The sequence below is a fragment of the Scomber japonicus genome, chromosome 22 (genome assembly GCF_027409825.1).
Source record: "Scomber japonicus isolate fScoJap1 chromosome 22, fScoJap1.pri, whole genome shotgun sequence".
Lineage (NCBI taxonomy): Eukaryota > Metazoa > Chordata > Actinopteri > Scombriformes > Scombridae > Scomber > Scomber japonicus.
The window spans coordinates 18,274,326-18,286,937 of record NC_070599.1 but is presented as its reverse complement, the minus strand read 5'-3'; the positions used below and the strand labels follow the sequence as shown (position 1 = coordinate 18,286,937).

The 12,612-nt window shown below is 41.0% G+C and overlaps 1 protein-coding gene across 1 annotated transcript in view; it reads right to left on the bottom strand.

Moving 5' to 3' along the window:
• Positions 1–719: 719 nt before the first annotated feature.
• actn3b (actinin alpha 3b) overlaps positions 720–12,612 on the bottom strand; it is a 33,071-nt gene continuing 21,178 nt past the window's right edge. The window contains exons 4-21 of the mRNA XM_053343513.1: positions 11,721–11,807; positions 9,542–9,629; positions 9,222–9,300; positions 8,563–8,644; positions 8,003–8,088; positions 7,726–7,818; positions 6,896–7,126; positions 6,551–6,698; positions 5,889–6,039; positions 4,925–5,033; positions 4,559–4,699; positions 3,767–3,949; positions 3,080–3,214; positions 2,721–2,900; positions 2,478–2,624; positions 2,135–2,200; positions 1,798–1,956; positions 720–933 (exon numbers count right to left, since the gene is read on the bottom strand). Coding sequence (XP_053199488.1) covers positions 775–933; positions 1,798–1,956; positions 2,135–2,200; positions 2,478–2,624; positions 2,721–2,900; positions 3,080–3,214; positions 3,767–3,949; positions 4,559–4,699; positions 4,925–5,033; positions 5,889–6,039; positions 6,551–6,698; positions 6,896–7,126; positions 7,726–7,818; positions 8,003–8,088; positions 8,563–8,644; positions 9,222–9,300; positions 9,542–9,629; positions 11,721–11,807 — 2,324 coding nt within the window. The 3' untranslated portion in view covers positions 720–774. The remainder of the gene's footprint in view (positions 934–1,797; positions 1,957–2,134; positions 2,201–2,477; positions 2,625–2,720; positions 2,901–3,079; positions 3,215–3,766; positions 3,950–4,558; positions 4,700–4,924; positions 5,034–5,888; positions 6,040–6,550; positions 6,699–6,895; positions 7,127–7,725; positions 7,819–8,002; positions 8,089–8,562; positions 8,645–9,221; positions 9,301–9,541; positions 9,630–11,720; positions 11,808–12,612) is intronic.

Genomic DNA, 12,612 nt, shown 5'->3' with positions numbered 1-12,612 from the left:
CGTCTGCTGAGTGGAAACGTTAACGGGCTCCTAATGACGCCGTTCAACGTTTTAATATATATTTATTTATTCTTTTAAGGAAGAGTCGGAGAGACTCACAAAGACAGTGCGTTTCTACACTTCAACAACAGCATGCATCTGCACAAATACACAACCAACCAAGCCAACTGACCGACCAGCTTTTTTCTTTTTTATCACATTTTTCTTCTTTAATCACCCTTCTACAAAAAAATATGACATCTGAGAGAGAGAAAAAAGAGAGAGAGAGAGAGAGGAGGAGGCCTTGCTCAAAATGAATTCATATATATTATTTTTCTTTCTCCTTCATTTCGTCCATCTGTTTGTCTCTCCTTTAAAAAGGCAGGTATGTTATTATGTATGTATGCTGCTTACATAAGTTCAGTGCAATACCCGACACATTCCCTCTTTCTTTTATCGAAACGAGGGAGGAGCAAACACAGCCTCTTAAAAATCTGAGCAAAGTCTTCTGCTCTCGCCCTCTCTGAACATGAGAGGAGGGGATGGAGAAGAAGAGAGGTGGGGCAGGAAGAAGAAGAAGAAGAAGGGGAAGAATTTGAAAGAGGAAAAAAAAAAGATAAGAACAAAAGCGTAGAAGGACAGTGGAAGGGTTGAACTCGCTCGCTCCACATAGGAGAAATAGAAGGGGGAGGGGGGAGGAGGGAAGGTAGGTAGGTGGGTCGGAGGGTGTTTTTTTTGGGGGGAGGAGTAAGGGATACAGAGAAGAAGGGGTGTGAGGGGGTAGGAGGGGTGTGTTTATAAGTCGCTCTCTCCGTAGAGGGCGCTGGAGAAGGAGATGTAGTCCAGGGCGCCGGTGGGGCCGTCGGATCCGACGTACCTGGTCATGCGGCTGATGCAGTACTCGGCCTGCTCTGGCGGCAGCTCCCTGCGCAGCTCATCCACTGTGATGTAGTTCTGGAGAGAGGAAGAGGAGGAGGAGATGAAGAAGAGGGGGGAGATGTTAAAACCAAAAGATGAAGAGCAGTGACTCATTTTTTTTTATTTTACTTTCTTGTTCTTGGCATTTCCAGCCTACACACTTTGAAATATTAAGTACTCAAGCATGAAGTTAGTAATGTTTCACTTTTGAGCCAAAATAAGTTGTTAAAATCATTTATTATTGTTCCAGATTTTAAAGAGAAATTTTGGCCGTTGCTGCCGTCAGTTATAATAAATGAATCATCGAGTTAATCAGATCTGAGTACTGTGACAATCAACTATATTTCATGCTGTAGTAAACATATTACTGTAAATCTGGGTCAGAATTAACCCGAAGGCAACAGGTATTAACTCAGAAATACTTTCATTTAAACTTTATTTAAGCTTTTTGACCATAACTTCCAAACATATGTGTAAAAGCTGTATTAATAAGTTGTAATGAAGTTGACTGAAAAGGTCTAACACAGAATTTGGATGGTGATTTATTCTTTATAAACAGTCAAACCACTGCTTCCTTTGTGCAAGCAGTGCAAACAGACTGATTTATATTTCATTTTATTTTGAAATATGTCTCATAGGGCTACATTTAATCTCTACTTCCTCTACTATGCAAATGTTTTATGTGTAAAACCAGATTATAAACCAGATAACTGCATAAATGTCTTCCAGGAGAAATGTTTGATGACTGGTTAGACTTTGTCGTAGTGATGTCAGAGTTCACAGATCAAAACTAAAAGTTGTAATAAATCTGAATTTGTCTTCTAACAATCTGCTGAATCTCACACTTGTGTAATTAATGATTTAAAACTGATGTAAAGTGAACAGGAAGTCATAGCTCACCTTGTCTGAAGCCAGAATCTTGAAGGAGGCCATGACTTGTTCTGCGGTGTCGGTCTCGGCGGTCTCGCGGGTCATGAAGTCGATGAAGGCCTGGAAGGTCACCACGCCTGTGTTGTTGGCGTCCACCAGAGTCATAATGCGAGCAAACTCAACCTCACCCTGTCACGGAGAAACAGATATTAGTTCATCAACGTATAAAGAAGTCAATAGATCGAATCACTTTTTAATCACTCTTTAAATTTGAGTGAATCCAGGTTACAGGAATACTGAATAAAATGAACATAATAAAAAGTACAATTTTGTCCATTCAGGGTAAAAATGTCCTCTTTGAACTCACCAGATCGTAACCCATGGAGATGAGGCAGGCACGGAAGTCGTCTGGGTCCATCATGCCGTTTCTCTTCTGCAAAGGAAAAACACAATTATTGGATGAATTAAACATATTTCTGTTTATTGCTGCTGCTAGAATAACGTATAGTATAGTGAATGTGAAATTATTGTAGCTAAAATGAGAAAAAAGGTGCATACATGTACGTCATATTGAATTTTTCTTATTTGTTGTTTTTTTTATCACCTGCCAAACACTCGTTTAAACTAAATTTGTCACATTTGCACCATGACTGGATTTTCCTCGTCCACTCTGTGAGAGTTTTATTTTGAAGGGTCGGTGAAAGCCTCACCCTGTCGAAGTGGTTGAAGGAGGCCCTGAACTCGTTGAGCTGCTCCTGGCTGATGCCCTTGGCGTCGCGGGTCAGGATCTGGTTCTCCACCTCGTTGATGGTTCTGGCGATGGTGGTGAGCAGCTGCTCCCAGCCCACGCGGATGTGCTGCGGAGGATCACATTTAGGGTTAACATCCACCCAGAGGAAAACCAGAGGCGGAGGAAAACGCAGAGACTTTTAGTGAGAGAGTTTAGAGCGTACCTCCATGGTGTAGTTGGTGTGCTTGTTGTCGAAGATGAGGGACTCCTGGCTCAGCTGGTGGTCTCCCTCCAGCTTGTCGATGTTGGATTTGTAGTTGATGATGTTCTGCTCGTACTGCTTCAGGCTGTTCATCTGTTCCTCCAGAGAGCCGGCGATGTCCACGGACACATGGCTGATCTCCTGTAGGTGAAAGGGACGAAAAACAGGAACATCACAACACGTTAAGAAATTAAAAATAGTCGGTTTGATGATTATAAATGGTCCTAACCCTGCTGTTTTATTTCCTCGTGCATTTATTGTTATTTGGCAATTTAAAGGATTCAGTTTCAGTTTCGGCGTCTCCTGCAGAAACACTTTACCTCCATCTTGGTTTGAATCCAGGGTCCGATGATGTTGGCCTGGGCGGCGAACTGGCGCCTCAGTCTCTCGTTGGCCTGCTGTCTGGCCACTTCCTCCTGGAGCATTTGGTCTCTGAGGGGCACGAGGTGCTTCACCTGCAGACACGACAACCAAACAGTCACGAGAGCTTCCAAACTGAGAAGCTTGGTTTGTTTCTATCGTTACATATTTAGATTTACTTATGAAACCCATTTACAACTTATTACACTTATTACAAGGAAAGTACAGAAGAAACTAATTATGTTTTTTCACACATATAAAAGTAATTAAAATGTAGTTGTGTTTGTAAATGATGTGTAATTGTTCCAGTTTAGCCGATAACCCTCTGGTTCTTTAATGATTCCCACAGATCTCTCTTCAATCTGTTTCTAGTGCAGATGGTCAGATGTGTGTCACTCTGCGGCTGCACTCACTCTGATTTCTCCTGAGAGCTCGCAGTCGCTCAGTGTCACTCTAACCTAAATGTACTGTACTTATTATTAGCTGACTGACCAAATGCAGCACACAGAGACAGAGCGTGGGTCAGGTTGACATTTCCTGTTTACATAAAGTCAGCGAACACAAACCAGAAGGTTGGATTACTGATCTATAATCATTTAAATATATATTCCTCCACAACCACTGTGTGTGTTTTGGGTTGAACTCACAGCGTCCCACTTGTTGCTGATGTCCTGGGGGCTGAGGTTGGTGTACGGGTTGATTCCGGACAGCTTGATGCCGTAGGTCTGGGCGATCTTCAGGATCTCGCTGTGAATGCCCATGGTGGCCATGCGCTCCTTGTCGGCCTCGGGCAGGGTGGCCTTGAACTGGTCGTGAGCTGTGATCAGACTCTGAGGAGGACAGATGGTGGGATAATGGGAGACTTTTAAATGCACAATGTATCATTTTACTGCTCGTTATACTACACATTTATTTCTTCCTTTGAAATCTTTACTAAAAACTCCAGGAAAGCAGTGCAGACTGAAAAAAGCAGCTTTCACACTCAGATGATTTGAGCTCATTATTGCAGCTTCTTACCAGCTGACTCTTAAATGTCACTTATTTCAGAGATTACTGTCAGTGCAATTTTAATATTTAAATTAACACAGAACAGTGTTTCTTTGATCTTCAAGTTTTGCTTTTTGAGAGACAATATTTAGTTTGGTAAGCTGTCAGATAAAGAAAAGCAAACTCAACAAGTCTTTTTATTATATCTGTGAATTTTATGATGCACATATGTGTAGTTCACCAATTATAACAAGTGTTTGGAGCTCTGGGTGCAAAAAACTACTTCATATGATAGAAGCATGAGAGAGCACATCTGACACTGGTAACAAATGACTTGATTATTCTATTTTTCTGAATGTATTTTAATGTTTTTGGATCAATAATCACCAATCAGGCACCTAAAAGTATATAAGAAATGTGACGCTGGCTTAATATCAAGTAAAATAAATCACCTGGATCTCCTCAATGCTGTGGACGATGAACATATCCTGCAGGTCCTCCATGGCTCCGTCCATCCAGTTGTTGAAGGGCGCCGCCCTCTTGGCGAACTCAAGGTACAGCTGGTCAATAGTTTCCCACAGTTTCTCCACACGCTGCAAACACACAGTGAGAGAGAGAGATGTTAGAAAATGAAGGTACGGGCAGAAGTGCTGAAACTTAATATATAGTATAAAATTAAAATAAAAAGAATATTCATTACTTTTAATTTTACAACCCAAACATTATAAAGATGAATAAACTTTAACGTTAAAAGCAGAACTCTATATAACCCCGATGTTTCTGGCTCAACATTCAAACTGGGTGGTTTTAGTTTTTACCTCCAGTGCATCCCTCCTCTTCTGGGTGAGGGTACCCAGGTTGTCCCACTGGTCACAGATACCCTGGCAGCGGGCGTTCACTGTGGCAGCATCGTGGTAGTCCAGCTCACTGGAGGAGACGACAGAGTCAAACTGTTACTAAGATACAATAGACTGAAATTTAATAATGGTTCAAAATGAGCTGAAATCTGATTTATTTAACATCAAATGATTGTTAAAGTAAATGTAAAATGTAATTAATTAAGCTAACTTGCTACCTCATTGTAATTTTAAATACATATCTAAGGGGGGGGGGGGGGGGGGGGGGGGGGGGTCAAAGTAAAATAAATGTCTCTTCTTCCCCACATTTTATAAAAGCCCTTTGCAGCCCACTTCTGCAACTTAACGATCATTTGAGCATAAAATATGTGAAGTAATAAATGATAAATTATACATGCATAGTTCACATTATACTGTATGTAGCATCAAAGGGAACAACTTGAAACTACGTATGGAGGGAGGGGAGGGAGGGTGGTGGGTAAAAAAGTCCTGAGGAGTGCTACAGAATAAGGAAAAAGTGAGATCTGAGGTTTCTGCTCTTTATGAAGCTTCCTTTCATCTCTTCCTCGCTCTCCTTGATGTGCTTTTTGCTCATCTGTTGCATCTTTTGTTCTCTAGTATTCACATCAATGTCGACTCTCACCGTGGTTTTACTCACACGCATCGCTTCTCTCCTCTCGTCCTATAATCACTGTATCAGCCCTCCTACCTTCATCTAACAATCTCTCCTTCTTCCTCTAATTCCTTTTCATCATCCTCACAATTATCCCCTCTGTCCTCGACATTAGAAAACCTCTCAACACTGACTGTGCACACGTCTTCGCATGTTTCAAACAACATAATACTAAAAAAAAACCCTAAATAATAAAGAAAATGAGCATCTCCAGTTTTCCCAGCATCCCTCTGTTCCCCCTCGGTGCCTTACTTAAGCTCCTGGGCAATGGCAGCGATCTGCTCCACTCTGTCCTGGTGGGCAGCGAGGTCGCTCTCAAAGGCCTCGTGCTTCCTCATCAGAGCTCTGATCTCCATCAGAGAGGCGGACTCGTAGTCCTTCTGGGCCAGCAGGTCCTCCTTACCTGAAACACAAATCATGTTGGATGTGAAGTCGATGGACGACCTTCCTGAAGAAAGTCAAGACTACGAGCTTTTAAATGCGTTCGTCCTCTGATCTTTTTTGTCTTTCCTCGGCTGCAGTTAAGCTTTTTTCTCAGAGTTACTGAAGCTTTTTATTATCCTCATAAATCACTACGGATAGTTTTAGCACTCAATATAATTTTTAGTGTGTGATCAATCACGATTTTATCAATTTATGATTATTTTATAGCATTTCTACTGTAGAGTGAAGAGGAACAGAAACATGACGGATAAGAGAGTAAAAGTCTACACAGGTCGGGTTTGAGACGAGCACCTGAACGCCTCATATTCATCTCCTTCCCTCGTTAGCTTTTTGGGTGTCACAGTGCATAAAACAAACAAACAAGCAAAGTTTTTAATTGATCTGACGTGTGTATCTGTGTCTTATTGAGAAGAAACATGCAAACCTTCACCACAAAGGATCCTGGGAATCTCTCCCCCTTTCGTCCCTACCTCCAGTCCAGGACTCGTGCATGGAGCACTTCTGCTTGAACTTCTCGGCCAGGTGATCAAGTCTCTCCAGGCGGCGGATCTCAGTCAGCAGCCACTCCTCATAGCCCTTCTCCACCTGCTCCAGACCCTTCCAGGCGTTGGCGATGTCCTGGAGGAAGAGAGAGAGAGATCTTTAGTTGCTGCATCATACAGCAGAGGGTTTTGAAAGGCCTTTATTGAGCTTTAGCTGATGGAAAACAACACTGGACAAAGTAATCCTTCAATCGATGTGAAAGCTTGAAAATCCACGGAGATGCTGCACAGGAAAAATGCAATACTCTAAAGGTGAAAATCTGCGCCGCTCACCGACACCATCTTGCCCTCGGAGGGCATGAAGGCAGGCCTGTTGCTGAGCCTCAGCTTGGTCTGCAGGGTGTTGAAGTTGATCTCCAGCTGGCATTTCTCCTGGACGCGGGGCGGCTTGTGGACGCGGCGGTAGTCACGGAAATCTTCCAGCTTCTGCTGCATGGAGCGCATGGTCTGCTCTGCCACGCGGTTCTCCAGCCAGGGGATGGTGCGGCGGATCCATTCCAGCAGCTACAGCAGGCAGGCAAAAGGAAAAAATGAAGGTTAATCTAAAGTATGTGCTTCATTTACGTCTGTTCCTTCTGCTAAATGTCATATTGTGTGTGTCTGTGAAAGTAACTCAAGGTTTTTCCTTCATTCATGTCGAAGTAGAGACCAGACTGTGACTAAGTGGTGATGATGGTTTAAGTCTCTGTTACTTTTCTCAGAGACATTTTCTCTATAGAATTACACAAGGACACAGTGAAGAGTTTTATTTTCTAGCTCAGATGGCTGTCGAGCATCTCTTTATCTCTCTCAACTCCGCTGGCTTTGTAGAAGAGCTGAAACAATCATCCATGAGCATTGATGACTCGAGCAAAAGAAAATTAACTGATTCCAAATTTGACGAGTGAAATAGAAACTTTGAGTCATTTACAAGAAAAAAAGCAGCACCACATTTGTGATTTTATAGCTGAGTTGTGTGAAGTTAAGTTTATAGAGTTCATATTTGATGTCATGCGATGGAGCATTAAAGTTGGGCTGCAGAGGCGGATGTGCAGGACAGACAGAGAGCGAGTGGGAGTGTTTTAGCTGCAGCTGTTTTTTTTTAAAATGTCTTTTATTCTCACCTCACTGGCCAGCTTCTCGTACTCCTCCATCAGCTTCTCATTCTCCTGGTTGACGGCCAGCACCTTACAGATACGGTTGGCAGCGGTCTCAGCCTGACAGCCAGAGAGAGAGAGTAACGATTAATATACATGTACAATAAGAGCCAAGATTCATAATTCATTAGATTTACTGTTGTATTGACAGTGTTTAATGTGTCATCAAATGGATATTAATATAAATAAAGGTTCAGTATGCTATAAATATTAATCTACTATTAAAAAAAATGTAGTATCCGACCTGCTCAGCACCGGCGAAGGCGTGGTAGAAGCAGGACACGTAGGTCATGATGGCCTTCTCATCAGGTTTGGGTGTGTTCACAATATCTGAGAGTAAAAAGAAAACATCCTTAAACATTATAAACAAGTTTAAATGTCTATATTCTGTAAAAGGAGGTTCCCAAAAGTATCAGAAAGAAAATGATTATCTAAAAAAAGACATCTTCTTGAATTTAAAATGAGATGTTTGCTCGTTTGAAAATAAATGGTTCACTTAAAATGCTGACAAAGTAAAGAGCATTATGATTAAGTGGCAGTTGTGAGTCACATTTGAGGACATTTGCCTACAAAATAGTCGTATTTCTGAGGTCAGTCCCATCAGAGCTTGGAAAGAGGCTTTTAAAGTGATTTAAAATGCATTAATTTTTTTAATGCAGATGGCTGAATTTCAAATAAGAAGGACCTCTTGTCCTTGTGCCATCTGCTGCTGTGTATTGTGTAGCAGAGGAGGGTATCAGTGTGTGTCTGCACCGATTCAGCAGAGACATTCGGAGGGTCTTTGATGCGGCATCACCCCCTTACCTTCAGCGTCGAGCATCTTTGGGATGTCCAGGAACTTCTCGGCCACCTCGAAGGCGGTGTTCAGGTTACCGATGGGGTCATCCTGCAGGCGGGCATGATGGATGTGAGACAGGCACACTTAAAGACTGCACTGAGTTTCTTCATAAAGACCCCCAAACAAGGATCATAATTACAGTAAATGACATAATTCATAGTGACAGGAAGGAAACATTGCATTGATATTTCTAAATAAATATGATAATGACTTTTGGCAAACAGGTGTGCAGATATCATTTCTGTTTACTTTCTTCCTTTTTTTTTTTGTTCCAACACCTGCAGGATAAATGTGAGGACAGATGTGCACATTTCCCTCTTTCAGCTCAAATCTGGATAAACATATTAAATCTTGTTGTACTATTCTTGTAGTTGTAGTCAAATTAACATAATTCACCATAACTCAAACGTGCAGGTATTTCAAAAACAACACTAGACTGTAAATTTAGCAGAGATATAGCTCACAAGCACAGGTATAAAAATACTCTCCCGCTATTGGTATGAATGTCATTTGAAATGTAGAGAAACTGAAATGAAATATAAGATACAAAATAGTTTGAGTCGACATGAAGGTTGGAAATAAAGCAGAGGAGGTGAAAGAAGAAAGGAAGGAAAGGAAGGAGCACCTTTCTCAGTTTGGAGTAGTCAATGAGGTCGGGTCTGTGTCTGTGGATGAGGGCGCACAGAGCCAGGCCGTCCTTCCAACTGAGCCGTGAGGAAGAAGAAGAGGAGGAGGAGGACGAGGAGACAATGGAGGAGGAAGACAAGAGAGATGGCAGAAAATAAAAGTAGGTGAAAAGGGGGGAAAGGAGGGTAGGAAAAGAAAGAAGAGAGAGAGAGAGAGGGAGGTTGTTCAAATGTTAGGAAGAAAAGCACAAAGCTAAAAATAGATTGATCCATGGCTGCAGTTCCTTGTTAAAGCCACAGTTCGGCATCGTAGACCCACCTGATGTGGAAGTTCTGCACATTGACGTTCCTGTAGGGGGCAGTCTTCCTCTGGCACCACAGCAGCAGACCCTCCTTAGCAGAGGTCTCTGGAAAAGGTTAGAGAAGAGGAAGAGGAGGAGATGAGGGGCGATAATTCAAACATGCTTAAATGAAGAAGGGAAGCAGAAAGGAGAGTACTGGTGGGAGAAGCAGGATGAAAGAGGGATGAGGAATGAGAGATTGTGACAAGTTTGGCTAAAGGAGGAGGGGGAAAAAATGGGAGGATTGAACGGTGGAAAGTGGATATATCATGTTAAGAAGTCTTAAAAGAGATTAGTGAGGATGATTCTGAAATATTTGTCCGCTTACATTAAACAACCTTCATTTTTAGAGCCGAGCTGGAGCACCTGAGGGAGTTTTAAAAGATATAGTTTCCCGCATCAGTGGAGGGAAGAGAAAGAAGCTGACGGCAAAGTCAAGGTGATGGCAGATGATATTGGAGAGCAGGAGCAATAAAAGGAGAGTTAAAGAGGATGAACGGGGTGCATGAGGTCTGAGACTTTATAAAACAAGATTTTGTGGCTTGAAAACATGAAGGATGGAGAAAAATGGAGAGAAATGTGTTGGATGGAAAGAATCAAAGCTGAATGATTTACAGCGTCAGTGAAGTCTGATCACACATGTGACTGATGAAAATAAGCGACCAGTGTGTGTGTGTGTGTGTGTGTGTGTGTGTGTGTAATCTGAATGTGTTTTTAAAGAGCTCGGGATGCTGTGATGTTTGTGCACTTCGTCCCCCGGAGTGTGAAATCTACTTGGTTTTTTTTTTGGTTTTTTTACACCACTTCATGACAGTGGAAGCATTCAGCGAGCACTTGTTTGTAAGTGGAAAACATCAAGTGGAAAAAAAGGGATTTGGTTGCGCTGGATTAGCGAGTGTGACTGTGATTGACACAAAAAGAGACAAACTCAAAACTGGGTCTGTGTGTGTTTTCTTTTGCTCATGTGACAGACACACTGATCATAGTCACTAGAGTACTACAACAGTCAGCTGATACTCATCTGTCCTTTAAATATGAAGCTAGAGCCAGGAGACTGTTAGCTTAGCTTAGCTTAGCATAAAGACTGAAAACAGCTAGTCTGGCTCTGTCTGAAGTTTACAAAAAAAACAAACTTATATCTAATTTGTTAACCCTTAAATATTGTATGGGGTCCATTTTGACCCATTTTACATTTGACAGGTGTAAAAACACCCGACACATATTATTGCTAGGTGGACTTTTCCAAATTTGATACTGAATTTAATAAACTGGAGATAAAAGGTGTATTTTTTTTTTTAAATTGTGGTGCAGCTGATACACATTTTTGTAAATGCAAATGTCCAGATTTGACCTGTTCGTTACAAAATTCAAAAATCATTTCACATTTTTCATATTCAATCAAATGTCCTCCTAGACCATAAAATAGTGATTGTAAATGTCTTTTTTCCCCCCATAAATGAATTGAATACACTGTTTGCTCTCTGACAGCTTAATTAAGGAATAATCAAACATGAATTAATGACTGATGGGGACTTTTTATCTTGTAATGTGAATTGGTGTAGAGACTAATTATGAGTCAGAGTATGACCAGTAGGGTAAGGGTTCATCTGTAACAGCACACTGTAGCTCCCAATGCAAGTATACTTTAATAGGATATGAAGAGTCTTAGTCTAACTCTTGACATCCTATTAAAGTATACCTGCATTGGGAGCTACAGTGTGCTGACTTCTTCCTGCCTTTACTGATTTGGTTTTTATGGGTCCAGCATCTGTCTGTTTTTTCCAGATGTGTGCGCCTAGCCCACAACTTTTCATTTAATCTGTACAAAAACAGAAGTATACATATGACAAGCTGCAGTTTCTATGTGGGTTGAGTGCTGGACCAAACTCACCAAACAATGTTTTAATGCTGATTTAATTGAATTGCTCAAATATATGAATATTATGACTTTAAGCTTATTGCTATACAGCTTCTGTCTATCAGTGTGTCGGGTGTGTGTTTAACATCATCTTTGAGGGTTGACTCAACTGTTAAAATGTGTTAAAAGTACAAAAATCTGACTGTTAACAATTATTAAATGTCAGAGTGGAGAGAGTCCCTGCTTGGCACCCCCCCGCCCCCAAATACATAAAAGGTCAACCTGTCACAAACACACACCTTCAACAGAGATGTCCTGGATGGCGAAACGCAGGATGATGGTCCAGATCATACCAAGGGTCATCTTCACGTTACCGTCGACAATTTCTGGAAAACACACACACAGAAACACACACAAACACACACACACACACACATTATCAATCACAGCAGTGGACACACATATAAAGACAAAGCGTCGGCTCTCTCTACAACTTCAAAAAGCTCTCTGTGTGTTTGCTGACTGACGCACGTTTAATTGGCCGACGTTTGAAGCCGTTGCCGTTGAAACAAATTGGATTTTTTTTTTTTTTTGAAGAGCTGTGATGTGAATGTTGCACCAAACGAAGCTCTCAGCGTGTTTTTAAGTGTCAGTCTGAAGCTGTCTTTACCCCTGCTGAGTATTTAGTCAGTTTAACCTCACAGAGGCTCACGGGGAAACTCTAAGCAGGGAAATGTGATGTTTATGTCCGTGTGGAAGATTTTCTCCACTTAAAATTCACCCCGATGAATCATTATTGTTGTTTTTCTCTTCAGTTCTTCAGTTAAGTACCCAATTACATCTTCACTACATCCAATTTGCTGCCTTTTCCCTGCAGTTCCAGTTGATTTTATTCACTAATATGTTTAAAGTGATATAGCTATTTTATTAAAGATACATTTACCCAACACCTAATAAAAAAAGTTATGTTTCTAACACAAAAATAAAATCACACACAAACAACTAAATGTCATGTTTCTTTTATACTCCTTCACAAACATCTAAACACCAAAGAAAAAAAATAAAAATAAAAATAAAAACCATACCAATAACCAAGAATAAATTAGAAGAAAAAAATAAAATAAATAATAATTTAAAAAAATAAAATAATAATAATAATAATAATAAAAGAAAATAAATAATAATAATGAA